This window comes from Nicotiana tomentosiformis, chromosome 5 (assembly GCF_000390325.3).
Source record: "Nicotiana tomentosiformis chromosome 5, ASM39032v3, whole genome shotgun sequence".
Lineage (NCBI taxonomy): Eukaryota > Viridiplantae > Streptophyta > Magnoliopsida > Solanales > Solanaceae > Nicotiana > Nicotiana tomentosiformis.
Window position 1 is genome coordinate 29,477,401 of NC_090816.1, and position 25,676 is coordinate 29,503,076.

Genomic DNA, 25,676 nt, shown 5'->3' on the forward strand with positions numbered 1-25,676 from the left:
AATTTTTGTATCCTGAATTTTTGAGCTGCTGATTCGGAATTCAGGACATACGATTAGAATTCCTAGACATAATTTTCGAACTTTATGACACGATGTCTTGAGAGGTTCAAACTTCATTGAGCGAATTGACCAATCATTAAATACATTATAAGCTGTGAATATATATTAAACAACATGCTTAAAAGCAGCTACCTGATGCCATTTCTACTATTTTGGTGTGCTCTAAGCCTCTACTACAGATGGTAATTTGCATGGGTTAGAAATTCCAATAATAAAGATTCTGATGAATTCAAACAAGGAGCTATTCTGCCTTTTTTTTCTACAAAGATGAAAACCTTGAAATAAATAGGTTCTATTTTGTTTTGGGGGGGGGGGGAGGAATTGGCCTCAAAATGCCAAATGACAGCAAATAAGCAATTTGACTTATACAATCAAGAAATCATGATAAACGTATAACTAAATGCAAATAATTACAAGGCGTAAGCTACAAAAACAAACATTTGAAATAGGGATTATTTTCATGGTATGACCTTTTTTAGGCCACTCTTTAAATTTTGTCCCATGTTAGCCCGGTGGACTAAACTTTCCCTTTAAGAGTAGTTGAAAGAATTTCTCCTCTGTTTTTTTATTTCTTCTGGCAGACAAATTTAGCCCAAACGCGGACCGAATTTAAATAGGCCTCGGAAAAGGCCATTTGTGCAAATGCCCCCTGAAATAGCTCATCTTAGAACAACTTTTAACTTGCTCTCCACCTGTTCTCGCACTTTCCACTGCATCCAAATAATATTTAAAAAACACCTTTAGTTAATGGCAGGAGAAAGATGGTAAATAGGCTAATAGCCTAGTAGAGATTCATCTGAAAGAAGGTTTACCTGCAAATCATTTATTTCCTCGTCTGTAAGTGAACGCTCCATGGACCGATAAGCTATCCTGTAGCAATGGCTCGTCATTCCTTTCTTATTGGTGAAGTTGTCGATCAATTTCACCTGACATTAGAATTGGCAGGAACGGTCACTAGACGAACTCAGGTTACAAACACGACCCTATAAACCTACTGTACAATTGGCCAAAGCTGTGGTGATTGGCTTCACTAGACAAACCCATCACCCCTCTCCCATCCCAGGGTATGATGCGAAAATCACTTAACTTGAAGCTTCAGATAAAAGTACTTGAGTCAGCATAGCTTACTTTTTACTTTGGAGAAATGAACTAATGATATCAATGAATAGGTGCTTTCAAACACGTTGAGTTAGAGAAACATTTCAAATATTCAGGAAATCTAGCAGGATAGATACTCATGAATTTGAATATTGGGGTATATCCAAGGAAACAGCCAGAGGCGGATCCAGAATTTGAAGTTTATGGGTTCCTATAACGATCTCAAGTTAGCGACTGGGTTCCCAATCAAATATTTATAGATATTTAATGAATTTTTAAATACATACAAGGACTGTGCAAAAGCTACTAGGTTCCCGGGAACCCGGTCCGCCACTGGAAACAGCCTCTCTACCTTCACAAGGTAGGGGTAAGGCCTGCGTACACACTACCCTTCCCAGACCTCACTTGTAGGATTACACTTGGTTTGTTGTTGTCTTTTTTTGTAGATAAGCATCCACAGTGAAATCTTTTAAGTTTTAACCAACATTAGCTGCCAACATCTATTGTACTGAAGAATTTGAGCTTGAATTTATTAAGCTAAATAGGATTTAGGTTTCCACATTTTTACCTTCAAAGAAACCAACTTTTATATGAAACTCATCTAAACAGAATGTTTAATGACCATTGCTCTACTGTGAATGTCCCTCAAAAAAAATTACTAACTGTAGACGTGTCCCCGACAAAATATAAAAATGAATAACTAACAGTAACAAAACAGAAAAATTTTAAGACCTGGAAAAAATAATAATTTAGTATTTTAAATTACTAATAAGAGTCAAAGACACATTAATGAAGGGACCCTCATATCTACAAGTTGGATTGGCAGAAAGTAGAATCATCATGTGGACATACCTCCTCGGCAAGGTCTCCAGCAATTCCTCTAACAACTTCACAGAGATTGTTCTCAGTAAACGAATCACTGATCCAGAAGCTCATGTCTTTATAACAAGGTGGATACTGCAAAAATTAAGGAACTTCAATCTCTTAAACACTAATAGATCCACAAACAAAATTATGCAGCCAAAAGTGGATCCCTTAAGTGCATTCTTCAAATAAAAAGCTGCACTTAAAGAAATGAAATGCTCAAAAAAACATATAAGAATTGGATTCTTCAAATGCTTAAAATCCCCATAAAAGCAGTAGCAAACAAGTCCTACCTTAGAAAATGGCTTAAACTTCAACCCCAGCAGGCCGCTAGAAAACTACATCATGATCAAGAAAAGTTATTGATAGCTACGAAAATCCAATCTGGTGATAGAAAAGGGGAGAGGTAGGAAGAACTAGCTGAAAAAGCAGAACAAGAAGAAAAATGAAAACATGACAGATGAAGAAATTACTTGAGAAGTGAATCGCTCATCAGTTGACCAGAAAAGTCGAATATCTGGAATATCAAATAAAACCATAGCCAAGCGCTCCAATCCAAGCCCAAACGCCCAAGCAACATTGTCCGTTCTACCGCTTCTTTTCAATATTTCTTGTTCTGTCACTCCACAACCCAAAACTTCCATCCACTCATTCTGGAAAAGGATTTAACAGTAAGTAGATCATAATAAAAATTATACCAGAAGGATGAGTCCATCTCCTATCTATTTTCAATAGCTCAAATTGGTCTTTGCTCTGGCTTTTCTCTCGAGGTTTCATCTCTATTTATTGTACTTTCTGCAATACGTAAGTGCTTTCCAATTCTTTTTTGGGTAATAAATGCATACATTACTTGTCAAAGAATAAGGTAGTATTATTGACGTTCTTGCATAATAATATCTTAGCTCAAGAATTACGGAGAGAGATAAAACACCAATAATGCTATCAAATATCACTAAAGTTTAGCTAAAAAGTTTCTCTTTTTGTGCTTCGCATGAAATGGTAGTGTTCTGCAGTACATAAACTAACAAAGAATCATTTTCTTTTTAGAGAAGAAGAAATAACAATTTGTATATCGATTTCCTCTATGCGTATGAGTTCAATATTCGGAAGGCTTACGTGTGCTTGTATATCCTTTTTATTTTGTGATTCGATGAATTGCTGTGTGAACTTCTCTTTGTCAAAATAGAGTCTCTAACGAGGTCTCTAGTCCTATGTAAAACCTTAATCTTCCTGCTTTATTTTTCCAACAAAATTCTATTTTCTCAATTGAATTCAAAGTAAGGACAGCTAGCTCACATAATTAGTGAATGGCATATGATGTGTTTGTCTAATGCATGCTTGACACTCTTGAGCCCCAGCAAAAGAGATTGTTTAATTAGGCGATACAATCTTACTCTTTTTTACTGATAAATGAAGGTAAAATACCATTAGACTTCTATAAGTTATGTTAAGTTAAACCAAAGGGACTTTACCCAAATAGTAAAATAAGAGGAAAGGGAAGGTGAGGAGGTTACATATGAGGCTACTCTAGCTTGGTAACAACTACCCCCCCCCCCCCCAAACACGCACACACACATCTATACATTTTATAGCATCTTATCAAACGATCTGATGAGACCACAAAAATAACTCGCATATTCTCCGAATTTTAACATCTAGAGAGGAGGGGCATAAAGGGAAACAAAAGCATGTATAAGTCTGTCATAAAGTAATGCAAAAGTATACCTGAAAATATATCTCCAGTTCAAATGATGGATTAGTAAAGGGGAAATAAGTGTCAACCCAGCGCATTTCCACACCACCTGAAGAACTAGAAAGATTAGGTTGAAGATTCATAAATCTTTGTCACTTAAAAGAAATTTTGCAGTAGAAAGATGGTTTCTGAAGATTTCTGAGAAAGAGGACAAGCTATAAGATTTATACACGATAGAAATGAGATACAGGAACATCGTCAATGAAGTGAAGGTCGACAAAATAAGGAAAAGCAGCAGAGGATTGGACCCCTCCTGAGTCCACTGATCTGCTGGAAATTTAACAGGGAAGCAACCAACTACATTATAATATCAGATACGATCTTCCATAGGTATTGTTAATTCTTACAGTGACTTCAACCTATTATCTAGCAGTCTACTTAGCTCTCTATAACTATCTGCCCTAAAAAAAAGGTGCTAATTGAGACACCTAAAGTATTAAGAAGATGGAAAAAAGCAAGAAAGAATAATAAAATAAGCAACTATCACCCCCCATCACACCTCTAAGATGAGATGAGCATAAATAGCTGGCATCCAAGGACCACCTGCTAATGATGTAAGGAAGTCATAGAGTAAGAGATTGGTTGCAATACTGATATTTATATGGTAAATAATAGTCAAATCATCATGACTCATTATTGGTTGCAATCCCAATATTTATATGGTAAATTATTGTGAAATCATCATGACACATTTTAGATCAAGAATCGTACCAAATAGATGTCGTGCCAAACCCTCAAGACATTTCTTTAAATCTTCTGCGGCATGTGACGTCGCATCAGCACCTGAACCCTCCCAATCATGTGGAGCAAAGACCCGTACACCCTCCATCTACAAAGTATGGCAAAAAACCATTAAAGGATAAATCCACACAACAATCTGCATGTCCAGAGAAAAATATGTTTGCAGGTAGAGAACCTGGTGGAATACAGGGTAGTGAGTTGCGTCAATCGAATCTCTACGGTACACATCTCCAGTAACGAGAAAATGGGTGTGTCCATTCCTCAGTAGCTCAGCTTGATGTGCGCTTGTGTGGCACCTTAGAACAGTTTGAGAATCCACATAATAAGTGTCATTGTAACTCCTGCTAACATGATCAGCAGGTACCAAGACTTCATTAAAGTTCTGCAGGTAGGAAACCACAAATCGCAGTAAGAGAAAGAAACCAAAGTTAATAACTTCTTGCCAAGATAAACGAACAAAAGGGAAACATCCAAGTGCAGTATATGCATATCCTATCATTAAACATGGATGAACGCCGAAGACGAATTAGTGTAATAAGAAACAGCAGTACAGCTTTCAAAACTATATTGAGCAGAAGGTGAAGTTTACATTATGAATCTAGATAAGCTTTTAAGTAGTTAAGAGCTCATGATTAGGACCATATTTTGGTCTATTGGCCGGGGTCTGTGTGCTTCTGGAAAACACAAGATGCACAAAACAATTATGGTGTCTAAAGATACTTTTTCTTTTTCTTTGGGTTGAAACTCAGGACATTCAAACAATACAATAATAATCCATTATAAGTTTCACGGCTAGATTTAACTCATTCCCTAGGGATGAAAATTACAGCTATATAAGCTACACCTAACATCCCTTCTCCCAGATTTTCTCAATCAAACAAGATTCTCAAAAATCTAAGATTTCCAATGCTAATAGGTCTAGGTGCTGCATTTCTAAATTATAAGATATACTTCAAGTCCTACCTGCACTAGTTGCATTCCAGTTAAGATTAAATATGGAACCAACAAATAATGACCACTCTCTATAGGTCGGTGGCTGAATGATCGATGTGCCTGACTCATAATTGATGGGGAATAGTATTCTTGGCCTTTAGAGCTAATAGAATTAGGCCTTCAGGAGTAGGAGGGTAGAATTAATTACTGGACTCAACATGAGGTACCCTATAAATAGGCAAAAAAGAATGACTTGTTGGGACCCTAGTTTTAGTGGAAAATTACAGAGATGCTAATGCCAGCTTTATGAATATAGAAAAAATTTGATCAATGAGATAAGAAAGGACCATAATTCTAGCACAGAAAGGCCAGAAAGCAAATATTATTGAGAAGACAAAATTTTGAAGAGTGCAAAAATGCTTCCTTAACCTTTTCACACCAACCTGTCTAACAGAAACAATTGGGCACAGATCATCAAACTTGTCAAACTTGTCCGGATAGTTTGTGTCAAAATAATCATAGATCGCATTCTTAAGGATGCCAAGCGGATGCTGGTTCCTCCTATGAAGCTGCATTCCGAGCTTTGCAAATATTGTATCTGGAATATTGTTTGTGGGGTCATCCCTTACTATTTCTGTAAATTAAGTGATCACGTTAGTACCAACTACCAGGTGATGGAATAAAATATTCTCTCTGTTAACAGCACTATCAAGGCAACAAAAGATGTACAAAAGATGAAAACAAGCTTTACTCACAAAAACACAATGGATATGCATAACGCCATGGTTATAAGTGAAGATAGAAACTGTCTACACTTGAAGAGTTACAATTTTAACAAACTACAAAAGAGAAAAGGAGAAATACAAAAGGTAAGACATATTAAGACTGAGCTTGGTTACTTTTCTTCATGCCTACAAGAGCTTTCTGGTATCCCCAGAGGGCCAATTCTATTTGATATACAGAGGACACGAAAAAGGAAACAAACTCAAACCTTGTTTGTTCATAGGAAAATCTGAAGAAAAGATATTAATTTTGTTAAGCACTAAGTGGGCACCTTCCCATACAAAATAGTCTACTAAACCACCCTGAACAAGGACTTGAAATTACAAGAGAAGGTCCTATAGCAAGAGTCTGACTACATATAAGCGACCTATTCAAAAGGCCAAAAAAGGAAAATAAAAGAAGAAAAGTGTTACTATTTTGTAGAATTCTCATCTCACGAAAAGAAGGAAAGGGAAAAAGATCCACCAAAACTAGCCTTGAAACTGTAAAGGCTTTAGTTAGTCCTTTTTCAGCATCTCCTTGCTGCTGGTTTATCGCTAAAATTACCTTCAACAATTAAAAAAAACTAGCCTTGAAAGTATGAATCTGCACTTCAACCCCTCGGAAGTGTTATCTACTCCTCTCCATCCATACACACCAAATAAATATAGTGATGGTTTCCCACACCTTTTTGCGGTTACTTTTGCTGTACAACAGTACAAACGCCAATTGAACAAGAATTCTCTAATATAACTTGGTTAGTTGGCATGGTCCACTGTATGCCTCCGACAAAACAAGTGACCAGCAATTCATCTCCCAAAAGAAACAGCATTGCGCAAACAGATAGTTAACCATCTATTCAGTTTTTCACAAACAAGTACCTTGTTACTGGTAGTGGAAGAATTAGCATTGATGTGTCAATAAAATTTTCTAAAAGCCAAGTTGGACCGGTCTGGTGATCAAATAAGTCAGGTTTTTAAGTAACCACACAGCAGCTAAACAACAAATTTAACAAGAACTCAAAATAGTTCGATGGCAACAGCACAGACACTGAAGCTACACAGAATACACTTTCTGAACTTGTTTATTTCTTCTTGTATTTGTGAATGGGTGATTCTGAAGTTCATTACAATTAGAATTTGCAAAAATATGACCTAGCCAAATAATAAAGTAAATCTGCAAATTTTAATACACCTGGGTCATCAGAATTCAAACTTGAATAGCCTCAAATGGTGGGCAAACTACAACATTCCAATATCACTAAATACCCAGATGAGAAATTTACATTCTAATATCAAAAGCATTTGAAGTTCAGTAGCACAAGTCATGTAAATAAAATTGAAGTGAATACACCAAGGTATAGAACTTGAACCTTCAAATATGCACCCAAGGCATCAAATGGAAACTTTTTTCTTTTTCTTTCGATAACCGAGAAATCCCCAGGAACGGTGCACGGTTCGAAACTCGATATATATTGAGCTCACCCATCTACTATTCTCCACTTAAATACCATACTTGTGTTCCGCAGCATGTTCGGCCCGTGGCGTGCTCCTAACGCTCTTACCACTAGACCAAAGCCCTAGGGGCTCATCAAAATGCAAACTTTAATAGCCTCCACTGGGGAGCTAACTACAAAATACCATTTCATAAACCACCCAGAAGCTATTACTATAACTACTACGTCTCAATCCCAAACTAGATTAAGGTACAAATCCTCAATATCGATTGCGCTCCTTTAAAAGAAAAAATTGTGCTCCATTTGGACCCAATTAGACTGACCCAGATGAGAAATTAAGATTCTACAATCATTAAAATTCAAACTTTTCTACATATCCAACGAAGAAATTCAAACTTTACTAACCAAAATCATCTAAATTGGAAATTGAAGTGAATAACAATAACAACAACAACAACAACAACAACGACAACGACAACAAATCTAGTGTAAATCCCACAAGTGCGGTCTGGGGAGGGTAGTGTGTACGCACACCTTACCCCTACCTTATGAAGATATAGAGGTTGTTTCCGGTAGGCGCTCGGCTGAAGGAACAGTGAAACTAAATCAACAAACAATTGCAACAACAAGGTAATAGGGTAATGGAAATTGAAGTGAATATGCTAAGAAATAAAACTTGTTATTACTACAACTACTACGCCTTAATCACAAACTAGTTTAAGGTTGGCTATACAAATCCTCAATATCAATTCTGCTCCATTTGACCCCAATTAGACCGACCCAGATAGAAATTTCAGATTTTACAATCATAAAAATTCAAACTTTACTACTTATCTAAACAAAAAAGATTCAAACTTTACTATCCCAAAATCATGAAACTGAAAATTGAAGTGAATATACAAAGAGATAAAACTTGTTATGCCCCGTAAGTATACTGACCATCTTTAGAAATCTTGACTCCACCAAGCTCAAGAGCAGAGACTACTGTTTGCCTCCTCTTGGGAAGAGCAGAGGAAGTAGAAAATGAAGAGAAGGGGAGGAGAAATCCAAAGCCTCTAATGCCATTCTTGGGAAAGTATAAAGTGGGGTTGGAGAGGAAAGTGGATTTAGCAAATGAAAGAGCCATTGCGTTTGCTCTCAGCCTCCACCCAGTGGCGCCGGTTATCCTCTTTCACGACGACCCCTCCCTCAAAAAAATAAAAAAAATAATTAAAGATATACAGTTCGCCTTTTTAAAATGCGACTTACAATTTACTTAGCCTAGCATACAAAACAAGTGTGACAAATTTTGGTGCCATGTATAAAGAAAAATGTCCATATTTATGCTTGTACTATTAAAAATAATCTACATTTATCCTGCATTGTATTTTTTTTCTAAATTTATTCGCACCGTTGAAAAAGTAAATAAATTGCCCTCATCCTTAACGATTGTCCAAAGTGGCACCCGACCTCTTTAAAATGCTACATTATTGTCCATGTCACCATAAACATACTTTTAAAATTAAATAACTAAACTCACTTAAATCTAATCACCCCACTTGAATCTATTCTTCTCCATTAATAAATCATCATTGCTGAGGAATCACCCGCTTGAATCGATTCTTCTCCATTAATAAATCACCATTGCTGAAACACTAATGTTCGTAAGAGGAATCACAATTCAAAACCTTCAATATGTCAATAATGATTTTCTTGATATATAACCACCGAATTCTCATAGCTATTTTGTTTCAAGCTCAAAAAGTGATTCCCACTTGGTTTTTAAACTTCAAAATACCCTAAATTCTTAAATCTCATAATTGAATTTTCATACCAAACTAGTTCATGAGAAACATCTTTGTTGTGAATCAAGATAATTCTGCAAGGGCCTATGTGCTCCAAGAGGTGAATGAGACTAAGTCAATTGGGATTATTGGACTGAGTAAAATATTGGAGGTTTTATTTGGGATCTAGGCCCATTTAGCAAATGGTTAAAAGAGACTAGTGTTATGAATACATTGAATTTGTGAATGTCCAACAACTCATCCATGAACCATTTTAGATATACATGAATATGTTTATTACATTCATTTATATCTTGTAACTCTCAAGTAAATTGTACACTATATATACGGTATTTCTAATTCTACAAAAGACATCAATAAGATAGACTTGAATACAACTTGATAGAAGAAAAGTTTTATCTATTTCTTGGCTTATATTACTATAATTTTATAATACGTTATCAGCACGATGTTCTAACCAACTGAGGTTATCTGCTTCATCCGAATTTTATCTTCTTCCTAAAAGAGGTAGTCAGTTTCTTTTTCGATTCAAGTATACATTCCTATGTTTATAACGTTTCTATTAGGATCTTCTTTAACCTGCAATTTAATTACCATATGCATAACTTGTTTTGAATATGATTATAATAATTGCATTGGTATGAAAACAATAAGTTCCGATTAAATTGTTATTTCATTATATAAACTACGAAGAAGTTTAATCCTACACATAAATAAATAAGTATTAAAATTGAATTACAGTAATTAGACTAATTAAGGCCACATCCAAATATTCTAATAGAATATGCATTTAGAAGGAATTCTTACAAAAAAATTCAAAAGGTTTAAATGTGTCTTCAATAAATTTATCACCTAAGTGTACAAACTAATTAATGACTTTAAAATTAACGACCGAACTATTAGATGAATCGTATTGAATGTTGAAACTTGTCAAAATTGATATCATCTAGTTTTATGCCTACTTAGCTTATTGAAACGTATTCTAAGTAGAACAAAATTATACTTGTACATATTAATTCAATTTATTTATTCTATAAAAATATACTTACATGTCTAAAGTTTTTTGTGGGTAATATTAAATACTAATTTATCATCGCACTACACATAATTATTTGTTTGATAATTTTACATATAGAATATTAATACACGATTATGTACTGCACTGAATTGATAATAATTCTTGTCATTCTAATTCACTTATTTCTATGATAGTTTTCACTATGTCGAATTTGTCAAAGCTTGTATGGCACTTGACATCTCTGGGAATAACTATTTGTCATGGGTACTTGATGCTGAAATTCACCTTGACTCTAAAGGTCTTGGTGACACTATTAAAGAAGGAAATGAAGCATCAAGTCAGGATAAGGCGAAATCCATGATTTTCCTTCGCCATCATCTCGATGAAGGATTAAAAAGTGAATATTTAACCTTGAAAGATCCATTTCAATTATGAACTAGTTTGAAGGAACGATATGACCACCTAAAGGCCACGATATTGCCAAGAGCTCATCGTGAGTGGATGCACTTACGGCTACAAGATTATAAGACCATAAGTGAATATAATTCTACTGTATATAGAATAATTTCCCAACTAAAATTATGTGGGGAACCTATAAATGATGAGGACATGCTGGAATATTCTGAGTTAATTTCATGCCTTTTGATGGCTGAACAACATAATGCTCTTTTAATAAAAAATTATGAAACCCGCCCCACTAGATCAGCTCCATTTCCAGAAGCGAATCTGGGAACGATAGATCCAAAGTCTGAAAAAAATAAAATAATTATCGTGGCCTTATAAATATACGTGGGCGTGGCAAAAGGCAAAATAATAATTGCCATGGTGGTGGTCGTTATAAACAAGAGAACAATAAGGGTTCTCAGAATAATCCTTCAAAAGGAAAAGGTAATGTTTGCCACCGATGTGGTATGAAAAATCATTGGGCATGAATTTGTCGTACACCTGAACATTTTGTCAAACTTTATGACTTTATCAAGCATCTATAAAAGGGAAACAAATAAAGTTGAGACTCACTTGACTTTTCAAAATGACGTTGAGGCGGGCCCTATGAATAATCATGATAAAGTTGAAGCAAACCTTGCCTATAAAGATGATATTTTTGAAGGCCTTGCAGATATTACTCATTTAGAAGCTGGAGACTTCTTTGAGCATCATAACTGAAGACTTATTATTGGGTAAAATAATAAGAATAAATGTATTTCTTTTTATGAAGTTCATATTTTGAATAAAACTTTTTATGTTGTCAGTATTTAATTTCATAAATGTAGTTTCTTTTGTTCTTAAATTTTTCAATATTACTTATGATGTATTTTTTTCTTCTTCTTGAAGAATATGAAAACTTCCCAGTCTTCAGTTGGCCGTATAAATAATAAAGAAGAAATATGTCTTTTGGATAGTGCTACGACGCACACCATATTAAAAGATAAGAGATATTTCTCTTATTTAATTATGAAAGAAGCCAATATCATAACAATATCTGGTAGTACAAAATTAATTGAGGGCTCTAGAAGAGCGACTATATTACTACCAGGAGGAACTATATTGTTTGTTAATGATGCATTATATTGTAGTAGGTCTCAAAAAAACTTGTTGAGTTTCAAAGATATTCGCCAAAATGGCTATCATATTGAGACCACCAATGAAGGAAAGGTTGAATACCTTTATATTACTATAATAAAAGCGGAAAAGAAGTATGTGCCTGAAAAGCTTCCCGCATTTTCCTCCAGATTATACTACACTAATATTAGTGTAGTTGAATCACATCCTTCGGGACCTCAACCAATAATTCCAACAAGTCATATATCACTATCTGAACTTAGTCGAACCTCCGGAACACCCAAAACAACACCAAAACACCAAATCAACCTCGAATTCAAGGCTAAGAACTTCTAAACTTCCAAAATTTGCCAACAACGTCGAAACCTATCAAACCACGTCCAAATGACCTCAAATTTTGTACACACGTCACAAATGACACTACGAACCTACTCCAACTTCCGGAATTCCATTCCGATCCCAATACCTAATTTTCCACCGTCGACCAAAATCGTCAAATTTCTAACTTTCGCCAATTCAAGCCTAATTCTACCACGGACCTCGAAATTATATTCCGGATACATTCCTATGTCTAAAATCACCCAATGAGTTCGTTTATTCATAATTCAACTTCCGATTGATTTTTCTAACTTAGCTTTCTAACTAACGGACTAAGTGTCTCATTTCACTCCAAAATTACTCCGGACCCAAACCTATCAACTCGATACAACTCAACACCGTTGAACAACACATAAAGAAGCAGGAATGAGAAAAATAGGGCTATAACTCTCGAAACGACTGGCCGGATCGTTACACCGAGTGAGCAATAAACGAGGAGCTCGACTTATTTTGGGAACTGTGGCCGCTGAAGCATTGACGAGCTCATCATTTAGCATTGCAGGGAGTGGGTGTATCTGCTTCATTATCTTTGTCGTGTCATTCAAGTCATTTAATGGCCAAGTCATTTAGTAAATAAGTGAATAATAAAATATTATAAAAGATAATGACATTGACACTAATTGAGGGGTTGGGTGCCATTGTAGATAGCATTTGCAATTTTTTTAAAATGCTATGGATGATTTTTGACAAAAAGTTTTACGGAGGATAAATGTAAACAGCTTTTAATAGTACGGAGGTAAATCTGGACCTTTTCCCATGTATAAAATATAAAATTTAAGGACACTTGCAAATTCTTATTTGCTTGAGAATGGAGCATGTATAAAAACCCTTGCTACTGTGAAGGCCTATTGTGGAACTTAATAATCTAATTACTAATAACTTAATGAATAACGAGTTGGTTACACACTGTCCACTAATTTGTTCTGAAAATCTGTTTGATCCAATACAGACGTGGTTCAAGAATAAAATAAAAAATACTACGACTTATTGCTTGTAATAATTAATAATTTCCGTCTATTTTTTTCTATATGCTTTATCCTTAGGTCACATCCTATAAATGTATTTTATATATTTTTTATATTCACATATCACTACAATTGTTGAGTAAAAAAGAGTACATTTCGCAGAAAACGATCAAAATACCGGGTTGCTTGAATCATATTATAGGAATATTTATTGTAAGTTACCCAGTGTCAAATCCTGGAATTTGGTTGTTGCTAATTAATCATTGTATATTAATCTTGACATTAGTTGTGCTGCAATTGGCATATTGGTCTATTCCCAAAATTAATGTAGAATAACATTATGATGATATGGGCATCGGTTGTTTCACATACTTATTATGTGGGTATTATAACGAGAGATTGTTAAGCATTGATTAATAATAGAGGGATATATGATTGTTATACATAAAAACTTTAAAATAATAATTCTGTCTTTAAATAGTTTAAATCTCACATTGCTACTACATGTATCCTCAACTTTGGTTGTCCACGAGCAATTTATGTTGAATTAACTCCTGTGAATTGATATCCAATTTCTTATAAAACCATCATACTTAGGTGGTCTGATGGAAATTTGAAATTTAAACATTGAATAAATCATGAATCTTTTATGGAACGTTACCAGCTAGAGTTTGGACTTTTTAAAGTTGAGAGAAGGCTCTTTTGAAGGTAAAATGCGCTGAAATGAGTGCATTTTTGGTAAAAAGAGGGATATGTAAAAAAAATAATAACAATTGGTTTAATTGGTTTGTTTAGATTATAAAGGAAATGGGAGCGTATACATGTCTAAACAGAAAGTTCTATTTTTATATTTGTCTTTTCTACTTTTCTTGCCTTCACTATAACTTTGAATTTAAATGGAATAATGAAGAAAAATTCTTTTACTTCTCTTCCAATCATGGGATATGACAAGGTGAATTAATACTTCACCTCTAGTTTGATCAAACTATTTTAATTTAATAGAATAGTCGTACATTTGTTATGTATCTACACCCAACGTATTTGTTTGTCACCATACATCAGTCTTTAATCACATTGAGTCAACAAATCAAGACACTTGAGATATAGGAATCAGCTTCGTCACTGATAAGACATCACCTTTCCTCCTTTCTCTTTTTTTAGGTGAAACAAATATATGGGAGCTCGTACAAGCTAAAGTAGGGATATACATATAATCACCAAATTATTTTTGATTGTTCAAGATTTATTTATCAAAATGCTTTTCGTTGAAAAACAAAAGATCCCTTACTCCAAAAAAACTTGAATTCTGTCCCCCATTGTATCCTGAAAATCCAACAACTGTTTCCCTCCCTCTTCTAAAGTTGCATCATCCAACAGAGCTTTGATGTTTACACCTACCAATGCTGTATAGAAAAAATACATGCTAAACTTTTCAGCAATACGTTCATAAATAATTGACTTTCAAAAAGCATTGCCAACCACTTAAGGGCTCGTTTGGTACGAGGGATAAGGGATCATTAATCCTGAGATTAAATTTCAGATGAGTTTATCCCACGTTTAGTTGGAATAAAATCGTGGTATAACTAATCCCGGGTTCCCCATGGGAGGGTGGGATAACTAATACCGGGATAATTAATCACGGGATAACTTGTTTTCCAACCAAATGACCCCTAAGAGAACAAACATACCTGGAACTATGTTTGTGATTCCTTCCAAAAATCCAGCCTGAGGAAATGAGATAAGTGTTCAAAATTTTAGAAAACCATTGATCTTGATGCAACAAATAATGACTATACGCTTCCATGCTCCATAATTGATCATGTATAAAGATGAACCTTAAGAAACCACATAATGCTGAGGAGAACACAAACATAAAGCTAAATAAAAAAGGTACCTCATATGTTATCTTGTAGATACCTCCCACAAGAAAGACAATATTAGTGACACAAAGAAAAGGTTCCTAAGTTAAAGCACATGAGTTCGATCTTCTCTAGTTAAGAAATGGCTCTGGTGCATTCCTTAGGAGCTCATAACTGCTAAAATAAGTATGGATCCAACAAAATGGTTGGAACACGGTTTGTCGCCAATATCAGTTATTCAAAACGAAGGAATTATTGTCTCTTAAAAATGAAATACTTGCAGTAAAACCTGGAATCCAGAACTTCTTGGACATATTTACTTGCAAAAAAACATTTTGACACTATATTTGATATCAAAGGCGAGGAGTCTTTTCACATAGCTTATAATGTAGATGAAATGGCATCCCTTATATTTAAAGCATTTTCTTTAATTATTGGCCTACCAAAGAGAACACCTCTAACCTGTTACAGTCATAAAGCTCGTGAACATTCTATAGCCAAACTAATAACCCATTTTATAATTACATTTGCTGACACTCTGGGGATTGACCCCCCTCCCCCCTAAATGAGTTCACTGCCACCCAGGCGGGTGTTTCAAACTATTTCAGAAAGAAAAAAAGCAGATCTTACAGTTTAGCTGGTTCACAAAGCTCGAGTATAATGCTTGAATCCATGCAGCAGAACAATTTCGGTGGGCAGAGTACACATGTTAGCATTACAAGGTTTAAATCAACAAATCTTCAAAGTGATTTACCTAACTGATCTCTCTTGAAAAGTCATTGTTAAATTGTCTTATTCTTTATCTTTTTTGGTACCTCGAGACAATATCAATTATGCTAATGCTAGTGTGTGCCCTTCAAGCATGCATCATAAACTGTAAATATTCTCTTAAACATTAATAGCTTTTGGGTGTGTTTGGCAAGAAGTTTTTCAATTTTTCCATGTTTGGTTGGCTTAAATGTTTTGGAAAACCTTTTTCTTATGAACTCATTTTCCTCCCAATTGGAGGAAAATATTTTCCTTATCAAGAGAAGAGAAAATATTTTCCAAAACTTCTTCTCAACCTTCCCCACCCTCACCCACCCACCCCACACCCTCACACCTACCCACCTAACTCCACACCCTCTCTCCAAAAAGACTTTTTTTTTTTTCAAATTTCATTTTTTTTTCCGTCACTACCCACCTTACAACCCGGCAAAAAAAAAAAAAAAAAAATTTTTTTTGGTAATTTCAAATTTCTGTTTTTTCGTTTTTCTGCACCACCCACCTCCACCCCACTGCTCCCCACCCCGCACAAAAAAAAGTTTCTTTTTTTACTTTTTTTTTGTAATTTTCAAATTTCTGTTTTTTTTTTCTGCACCACCCACCCCCTCCCCCACCCCGCACATTTTTTTTTTTTTTTACTTTTTTTTTGTAATTTAAAATTTCTGTTTTTTCGTTTTTCTGCACACCCAGGAAAAAAAAATATTTTTTTATATATTTTCAGTTTTAGTTTTTTCATCTTTCGGTTTACAGATTCGAAATTTTATAAGTTCCAAAGTTATGAATTCGGAGGTTTATGTGTTTGGAAGTTTACGGGTTCGAAATTTTGCGGTTTCGAAAGTTTAGCGGTTCAGAAGTTTATGAAATTTGTGGGTTCGAAAGGTTGTTGGTTCGAAAGTTTATGACTTCATGTTTATTGTATCTAAATTATTTATGAATACTCTTGAGAAGTTATTTTCCTTAATTTGCGTACCAAACACCAGAAAATGAATAAGATTACTACTTGTTTTCCAAGAAAATATTTTCTTGGAAAACATTTTCCGTTATACAAACACACCCTTTGAGTTAACTAATTTCATATACTTAATAGCTGAAAATAAAACAAATAGCATATCATTCTCATTCTCGAAAACAATAAGAGTAAGAGAATAACTTACAGGAATTCTGATATCTAGCTTTTCGGATCCATCTCTTCCAGTAATTTTTACTCTTAATTTCCGAGACCAGATCCCTGAGAAATTTCCTTTTGCACCCTCTCCAGGAAATTTGTCATACACCTCAGGAATCAGTACCTCAACAGGGCTCTGTGGTATTTGACCCCTCTGTTCTGTATCAGCTGGGATGCCAGGTTGAACACCATACTCGTTGCTTCTTGATGAGAAATTGCCTGAAATTAAAATGTGGAAATGGGGTAAAATAAATGTCTTCGGATCTGTACTAAGAGGATCTGCACAAGACCTGAATCCAAATTGACTTTTCAAATACTTAGCCTATTTGACAACTTTGCTCACCTTTCAGAGAAGGAAGTTGGCTGCTTGTTGTTGCATAACGCTTCTCTTCTTCATAGTAGGTATTGAAACCTAGAATTTCTTTTAGCTCTTCAAATGAAGGCATGCTTCCAGGTGAAGGTATCCGACCTCCTTTAATGGCAGATAGTGCATCCTGAAGATGTCAGTAACTGGTTAACAGAGCAACTCTTTCTTTTTTTTTAAATGTCGTGCAGAAGAAATTTTTCTAGGCCAGCTGTCATGGGGTCTATAACTCAAGCCAGTCGTTGGCAAAGGATTAATTTTTTCCACTTAAAAGCTAATTGTGTGGGGAGATATGCAGCTATTTTTGTTTCAAGTTTTCTTTTGTCCACATCCTGGAGAAATTGCAGGATGAAAAAAAAAAATAGAATTAGAAACAATATAAAGAAAACCAATGACTGACTTCTTACACATGATGACTTACTCAGTGAAGCCCTTCCACGCCTCAGAAAGATATGCTTGATTTAATGGAAGAACAGCAAGCTAAATGCATCTTGCTGGTCTATATAAAGAGTCCTCTAGAGAGAGCCATTTCTTTGCATGTTGCCTAAATACTTCTTCCACGGTAGAACAATCGGGGAAGGGTATTTTGATTGTTTGCTCAACACTCTAAACCACAAACTACATAAACATTTACTATAGCTTTATAGCCTCTCACTGCATAGTACTCTGCTGCTTATATACCTTGTTCTCAATGCTTGCTCCACATTGTCCAAAAAGTGCAACTTCTCACAGTATAAGAAACGTTGAGATGACTAAATCTAAAAAATAAAAAATAAAAAGAGAAAAAGAAAGAAGAAAATATATTCCTCAAGTAGGGAAGCAGAAGGGGCAGTTTGTTGGTAAGTGATTTCCGTCCTCAGAAGTTATTCTCATGGGGCCACCGTCATACTTGCTTTAAGGGTGGAAAAGGAAATTCTGGGTTGATTTGATCTATAGCGCAGTGTATTGTTTCTATGTGTATACTCCAGGATGCACCTAACTGTAAAACCTGAATGAAGAAGCAAAAATGCTGTAAGAAAAGATAATACGAAGTACAAAATCTAACCTGCATTGCACATATTGATACCCCCATCAAGGAAAGTGGATATGCCACAATTTTGTATCCAAGTTCCTCAAGTTCAATAGGAGTGAGTATTGGCGTTTTACCACCACCTTCAAGCATATTTGCCTGGATGCAATTGTATAAGCCTTATCAGAAATGTTTGAACCAAATGGATGCTGGAAGTTTCTCCTGTATAACAAAACTCAAAGCCCCGACCATGAGAAAGATTGATCACAACTACTTCATTCTGAGACAGAGGCATACGGACACCACCAAGTAGAATAGATATATTACAGTGGAGCTTTCTATATTAGAACAATATAAACATGCTACCCAATGCAAAATCTGGGAAAGAAGGCATACCATCTTCGGAACCAGTGGATAGACATCACAGAAAGCTTTCATCTCTTCTATGGAAGCAAGAGCATCAATGAACAGAACATCAGCTCCAGCATCAGCAAGAGCACGTGCCCGCCAAAGTGCTTCCTCAAAAGAGACTGCTTGACGAGAATCAGTACGTGCCACAATCACAATGTCAGATCCACTTTCCTTTCGAGCATCAACAGCCGCTTTGATTCTCATTATTGCTTCCTCTCTAGAGACGACCTTCCTGCCACGTGTATGACCGCATGCTTTGGGAGAAACCTACAGAACAGCATCATACACGATTAAGTCCGAAAACAAGGTAGAGGTGGGAAAAGGGGATTCACAAAAAAAAAAACGAATTTTCAGGCTTTCAGCTATATGCTGTAAAGGATTTAACTTTTGACATAAGTATTAATTAAGCCAAAAATACACAAAGCAGGGAGAAAGTACAACTTTTTGGATGAATAAAAGTATTAGATAAAGCCGGGAGAAGTATAATACATGAAGTTTGAATGTTAATTACAATTCAGTAAATTGCAATTCTGCTCATTGCTAAATGCTTCACCTTAATTTGAGTCCTAAACAAGGGAAAGCGGCCATCTCTAATAGCATGTACAACAGCTAAAAGTCAACCACAGAAACGTTAAGTTTGGCAAGAATGTCGTTCTAGCACAGTAGTTTTTGTCTATATAGGTCTTATAAATTATAATCTGTACTATGAAACCTAAAATATTTACATCCTGGAGCGCTAGCTTAGATTTATAATCAAAATCCGAAATTTTGCAGTTTGTGAGATGACTCATTTGAAATCTTTGGAGTTAAGTCCATGAAAATCAATATATTTAATATCTATAACCAAGTTATCTAAAGTCGATTGACTTGTGACTTGATTACTGGACATTTCTAAATACGAATGTACAACTGTTATTTACATGAATGGTAAGAGAGAGAAAAAAGAAAGGAAGAACATGAAAACTTATTCATGATACTAACTCAATAACCAAAAAGATTCAGCAAGAGGTACGGCAGAAAGAGGAAATGACAATGGTGGAGGGTGGGTGTGAAATATATACATTTCTTTCTGTTGTTTGGATTGAATAAAAGATGGGGAAGGAGGAGGTTACTCATTTGCTTTCTGATTCAACTAAGTAAGTGTGTCCAATAGAAGTTACATTCTTTGACACAATGTTCCTTACAAATCATACACGAGAAAGGAAAATTCTGAAACTCCAGGTTCCTTTTTACTACCCCCTCTCAAATCAAAGTGTAAAGAAACAAGACCATTAGGTGAAGCTAAGCATGCTGAGTCAATCTCTCTGCTCGTGGAATTCCAAAAAATTGCCAAAGCAGTAGAAATCTCTTGGAGACAGAAGTTCAGATTTTAAGGAAAAAGGAGGGAAACATGAACATGAAGTCTCTCACTAAATGGAAAATGCACATAAGAGATGCAACCAAATAGACAAGCTGAAATTTAAATGGCACTTCTATTGACAACCCAGTGGAAATCAAGGAACTTGTCAATTTCTATAACTTTTATAGAGGAGAGGAAAAATGGGGTCCAGCCTTCAAAAGAGACAGCATTTACAGATTAATTGAGGAGGAAAATGAACATCTGCTAACACCATTTCAAGGGGAGAAAATAGAAAAAATCATAAAGAGTGAAATGAAACAAGAATACTCAGGCAAACAGTAGAGGATAAAAAAGCAGACCGACACAAACCTGATCTTCGAGGATTATTCCTCCAAAACCTGCTCTAATATATCCTTTCACAGTTCTCTTGACATTCATGGCGTTACCATATCCATTATCTCCATCTCCAATTACTGGTATGGACACTGCTTGTGTGATTTCTTGACCTTGAGCCACCATCTCTCCATAAGAAATTAGTCCTGTATCTGGCACTCCTAATCGTGTGGCAGATATTCCAAAACCTGACAGATGTTTTACAGATATTAGCTAAGAAAGAACATATTATAAGTATTTGGCCAACACACTATAAATCCATTCTTAGTTAAAGCAGAAGATTGAAACACTAATGCAGTGAATCTTCTAATACAACACTTAAGTTAATTTCCAGTACCTACAGTCTGTAGAGACAAGACACACCTCAACGCCTCCACGAGCTGCCCCAACAGCAGAATGGTTGGAGCTGAGATTCCGAGGTACTGGATGGACAAACTAGCAACACTGTGAAGCCATTAACCAGGCAGTATGCCTAAACCTAGCAAGAACTACAAAAGATGCTTATAAATTCTTTTAATTCCACAATTAACTTAAGAGCAAAAAAGTCTCACCCTAGGCTTATCTCATGACTTCATATTTTACTAGCTAATTAAAAGAAAGAAACTTTTGTTACACGACAAGATCCACTTATACGGGCTTGGGCATTTTATTTCACATGAGAGAGGTAGTTTTTAGACAGAGAAGAAAGAATGGACAGTTTAGCGAGGAAGCTGCTCTTTTCACACCCTGCATTACCATTTTGAGATTTTTTATATGAGTTGCTTGAGCACTTTTGGAATTTGTTTACGGACTAGCCATAAATTGCTTGAGCATTGACAAGTAGTTTGAGCTCTTCCTTACTGGAGAAACTTCCATCAAACTAAGCAAATTAAAATATGCCACAAAAAATTTCATGAAATTCAATAGGGAGGACGAATTTTGTAGCAAAGTTCTGACTTTCCCTTGGTATTTGCTCATCACTATCATGAGAAATTCATATCAACTCCTGAAAGATATCAGAAAATCATTCTGCAGCCAAGAGGTTAATGGCTCTATCTGTTGTCTTCAATATCCAACAACAACATACCCAGTATAATCCCACAAGTGGGGCCTGGGGAGGGTAGAGTGTACGCATACCTTTCCCCTACCTGGAGAGGTAGATAGGCTGTTTCCGATAGACCCTCGGCTCAAGATAAGGTGGAAGAAGATGAAGTTCCGATAGACCCTCGGTCAAGATAAGGTGGAAGAAGATGAAGTTCCGATAGACCCTCGGCTCAAGATAAGGTGGAAGAAGAAGAAGAAGAAGAAGAGGGGGAGAAAGAAAGACGAGGGAGACAAAAGACGATAAGGAAAAAGAGGAGAAAAAGTAGCATCAGATAGTAACAATCAGGGAGCAACAATTTCCAGTAAAAGGGAGAAAGAGTAGCATCAAATAGTAATAATCAGGGAGCAATAATTTCCAGTAGCAATTTTAAAAAATAATGGACGAGGTTGCTAAGTACCAGATATAATAACAAACTAAAAGGAAGTAACTTTCAACCAACAACAAGAATATTACTAGTACTACTGGTAAACCTAAGAAAAACTCACAACTACTTGTCAACCCACCACATTAATCCTCGACCTCCACACCTTCCTATCGCTAGTCATGTCCTCGGTTAGATGAAGCACCGACATGTCCTGCCTAATCACCTCTCCCCAATACTTCTTTGGCCTACCCCTGCCCTTCCTCAAGCCTGCCATGGTCAACCTCTCACACCTCCTGACTGGGGCATCTATGTCTCTCCTTCTCACATGCCCAAACCATCGCAGCCTCGATTCCCGCAACTTGGCTTCCACGGATGCCACTCCCACCTTATCCCTAATAACTTCATTCCTGATCTTGTCTTTCCTGGTATGTCCACACATCCATCTCAACATCCTCATTTCAGCTACGCTCATCTTCTGGACATGGGACTTCTTGACGGGCCAACACTCAGCTCCATACAACATAGCCGGTCTAACCACCATCCTGTAGAATTTTCCCTTAAGTCTAGGCGGCACATTCTTATCACATAAAACCCCCGAAGCTAGCCTCCATCTCATCCAACCCGCTCCAATGCGGTGGGTAACATCCTCGTCAATCTCCCCGTTGCCTTGGATTATAGACCTAAGATACTTGAAACTATCTCTCGTGGGAATGACTTGGGTATCAATCTTTACTTCCACTTCTTTTTTATGCCTCTCATCACTGAACTTGCACTCCAAGTATTCAGTTTTCGACCTACTCAACTTGAAACCTTTAGACTCCAGCGACTGTCTCCAAACTTCCAACCTAGCGTTAACACCCCTCGCGTCTCGTCAATCAGAACTATGTTGTCAGCAAATAACATACACCATGACACCCTCCCTTGTATGAGTCGTGTCAGCACATCCAACGCTAGGGCAAACAAAAACGGGCTAAGGCCTCATCCCTGATGCAACCCCATCTCCACAGGGAAATGTTCCGAGTCTCCTCCCGCAATCCTCACACGTGTCTTAGCACATTCGTACATGTCCTTAATCACCCTAATGTACGCTACCGGGACTCCGCTAACCTCCAAACATCTCCATAGCACCTCCCTCAGGGCTGTCATAAGCCTTCTCAAGGTCAATGAACACTATGTGCAAGCCTTTTTTCCTCTCCATATACTGCTCCACCAATTGTCTCACAAGATGAATGGCTTATGTAGTTGACCGTCCCGGCATAAATCCGAACTGGTTCTCAGAGATAGATACACATGTCCTCACTCTCTGCTCCACCACCCTTTCCCAAACCTTCATAGTGTGACTCAGCAGCTTGATACTCCTATAGTTGTTGCAGTTCTGGATATCACCTTTGTTTTTGTACAACGGAATCATCAAACTCCACCTCCAATCTTCGGGCATCTTCTTCGTCTTGAAAATGACGTTAAACAGGCTAGTAAGCCACTCCAAGCCTACCCTACCCGCTACTTTCCAAAATTCCACCAGGATCTAGTCAGGCCCAGTCGCCTTACCCTTGCCCATATTCCGTATTGCCACATCAACCTCCTCACACTTAATACGCCTACAAAACCCAAAATCTCTCCGACTCTCTGAGTTCTCCAACTCGCCCAGCACGATGTTCCTATCCCCCTTCCTCGTTTAAGAGTCTATGGAAGTACTCCTGCCATCTACGCCTGATACACGCCTCTTCCACCAATACCTTACCATTTTCGTCTTTGATGCACCTCACTCGATCCAGGTCCCGAGCCTTTCTCTCCTTAATCTTGGCTAACTTGTATAACTTCCTATCCCCTCCTTTGCCCCCAAGATCCTCATACAATCTTTCAAAAGCTGCAGTCTTAGCCGCCGTAACCACAAGCTTCGCCTCTCTCCTTGCCTTCTTATAACACTCCCTATACAACCTCTGCTCTTCCTCGAATGTGCTCCCCCCTAGCTTCAAATACGCCGCTTTCTTAGCTTTCACTTTTCCTTGGACCTCCCAATTCCACCACCAGTCCCCTTTGTGGCCACCCGAGTAACCCTTCGAGACCCTAACACCTCCTTAGCAGCTTCCCTAATGCAGTTCGCTGTCGTTGTCCCCATATTAGTCGCGTCCCCACTACTCCTCCAGGCCCCCATAGCCAACAGCTTCTTCCCGACTCCTGAGTCTTTCCCTTAGTCAAGGCTCCATATTACTATTTTCATAGTGGTCTGAACAAGAGAGTCATTTTAACATCAACATTTTCAGCACATACAATAGGCTGATAACATCAAATCCATTACTTTTACGATTTCCACGCAAACGAGGTCAAGTGTCCCATCTGACACAACATGACGTCTCCTCCTTTGTAATCTTCAGGTTCACACAAAACAAACCTGCACCTTCATCCTGCTTTTGTCAAGTTCAGAGATGGTGAAAATCCAAATTGTCTTTTACACCTTAATATACCCAGCACTCAAAATTTAGCTGATCACACTATTCTAGAGTATTTTCCAAGCAAATGAAACTCTCAACATCATTTCCAATAATCAAACATGTCAAAATAATCAGAAAACCTTAATTGAAGAACTCCCTCAACAATCAATGATGCTCATTCTTTTACATATTGATCAACTGTTTTCATTGAGAACTCCCCTGGTGAGAGCTCCACAAGTATAGCCAGTCCCAAGCCCAAATAAAGTTGAACCATAGCAATACGGCAACAGCTAGCTTAAAAATAGTCACATTACCATGAATTCTCTGAATTTAAACAGAGAAGTTTATAGTTTGAGACTGGAGTATATTCCATTAATTGATACTCCTCAAAGGAGAAATTAAATCGAGACAACCAAATAAGTAAAAACAAAAATGATTTAAACATAGTAAGGCATATTTAAAAAACAAAACAAAAGACATACCAGTTGTAAAGCAGAAATCAAAGCCGGCGCGCTCAACAAGCTTAGCACTGAGAGCATCAAAACAAGCAGGACCTTGATGAATTCCCGGCGATTCTAGAAGTTTCCGGAGTGCCTTCGCCGGAGAAGTATACTCATTAGAACTAACAGAATCCGATTCCTTATCTCCATAGCTAGCGGAGATTGTGTCGCAAGCAGATGTTTTACTCCTGGCTTTACTACTGCTACTGCTACTGCTACCTACTTTTTTCGGGAGTGAAGGGCTTGGCTTCGGCAGTAAAAGGAGTCGCTCGGCTACGCGCCGATGAGCTGAGTTTGGAGTTTGGCCTGATGGAAGATTCGAGAAACTTCTGAAAATTGCTGCGGATTTCATTGCTGCTGTTGAGTTTTTTCTCTGAAAGCTGTGGTTGTTGATGGAAGATGAAGAGTGTACTTAACAGTTGTTAAAACCTGGCTTGGCCAAGCTGTATTTTGAAATTCATTTTGTTCAAAAGGTTTTTTTTTTTAAAATAATAGTTTCCGTTTGTATTGACTTATTTTAAGTGCTCTTAAATCAAAATTATTTTAAAACTATTTTATAGTATTTGAATAAAATAAAAAAAGTACTTTTAAGCACTTATTTTTAAGCTAAAATAACTAA

At 36.6% G+C, this 25,676-nt stretch overlaps 2 protein-coding genes across 3 annotated transcripts; both read right to left on the minus strand.

Annotated features, from left to right (window-relative positions):
• Positions 1 to 400: 400 nt before the first annotated feature.
• LOC104085885 (phenylalanine--tRNA ligase, chloroplastic/mitochondrial) lies at positions 401 to 8,957 on the minus strand. Its single transcript, XM_009590004.4, has 10 exons — positions 8,607 to 8,957; positions 5,893 to 6,083; positions 4,692 to 4,898; positions 4,487 to 4,604; positions 3,748 to 3,824; positions 2,496 to 2,675; positions 2,316 to 2,360; positions 2,011 to 2,115; positions 873 to 986; positions 401 to 770 (listed from the first exon to the last, which is right to left on the minus strand). Exons 1-10 carry the CDS (start codon positions 8,791 to 8,793, stop codon positions 720 to 722), a joined length of 1,275 nt encoding a protein of 424 aa, XP_009588299.1. The 5' UTR covers positions 8,794 to 8,957; the 3' UTR covers positions 401 to 719.
• A 5,390-nt stretch (positions 8,958 to 14,347) lies between these two features.
• On the minus strand, positions 14,348 to 25,475 carry LOC104085884 (uncharacterized). Of its 2 annotated transcripts, XR_011407743.1 has the most exons (9): positions 25,040 to 25,475; positions 20,654 to 20,865; positions 18,931 to 19,212; positions 18,571 to 18,693; positions 17,505 to 17,655; positions 17,051 to 17,380; positions 15,862 to 16,133; positions 15,061 to 15,097; positions 14,632 to 14,775 (listed from the first exon to the last, which is right to left on the minus strand). XR_011407743.1 is itself a non-coding variant. In XM_009590003.4 (8 exons), exons 1-8 carry the CDS (start codon positions 25,407 to 25,409, stop codon positions 14,657 to 14,659), a joined length of 1,524 nt encoding a protein of 507 aa, XP_009588298.1. In that variant the 5' UTR covers positions 25,410 to 25,472; the 3' UTR covers positions 14,348 to 14,656. The 2 variants fall into 2 exon arrangements, 1 of the variants encoding a protein (XP_009588298.1); XM_009590003.4 differs by lacking the exon at positions 15,862 to 16,133 and having other exon boundaries at positions 14,348 to 14,775; positions 17,151 to 17,380; positions 25,040 to 25,472.
• Positions 25,476 to 25,676: the final 201 nt, after the last annotated feature.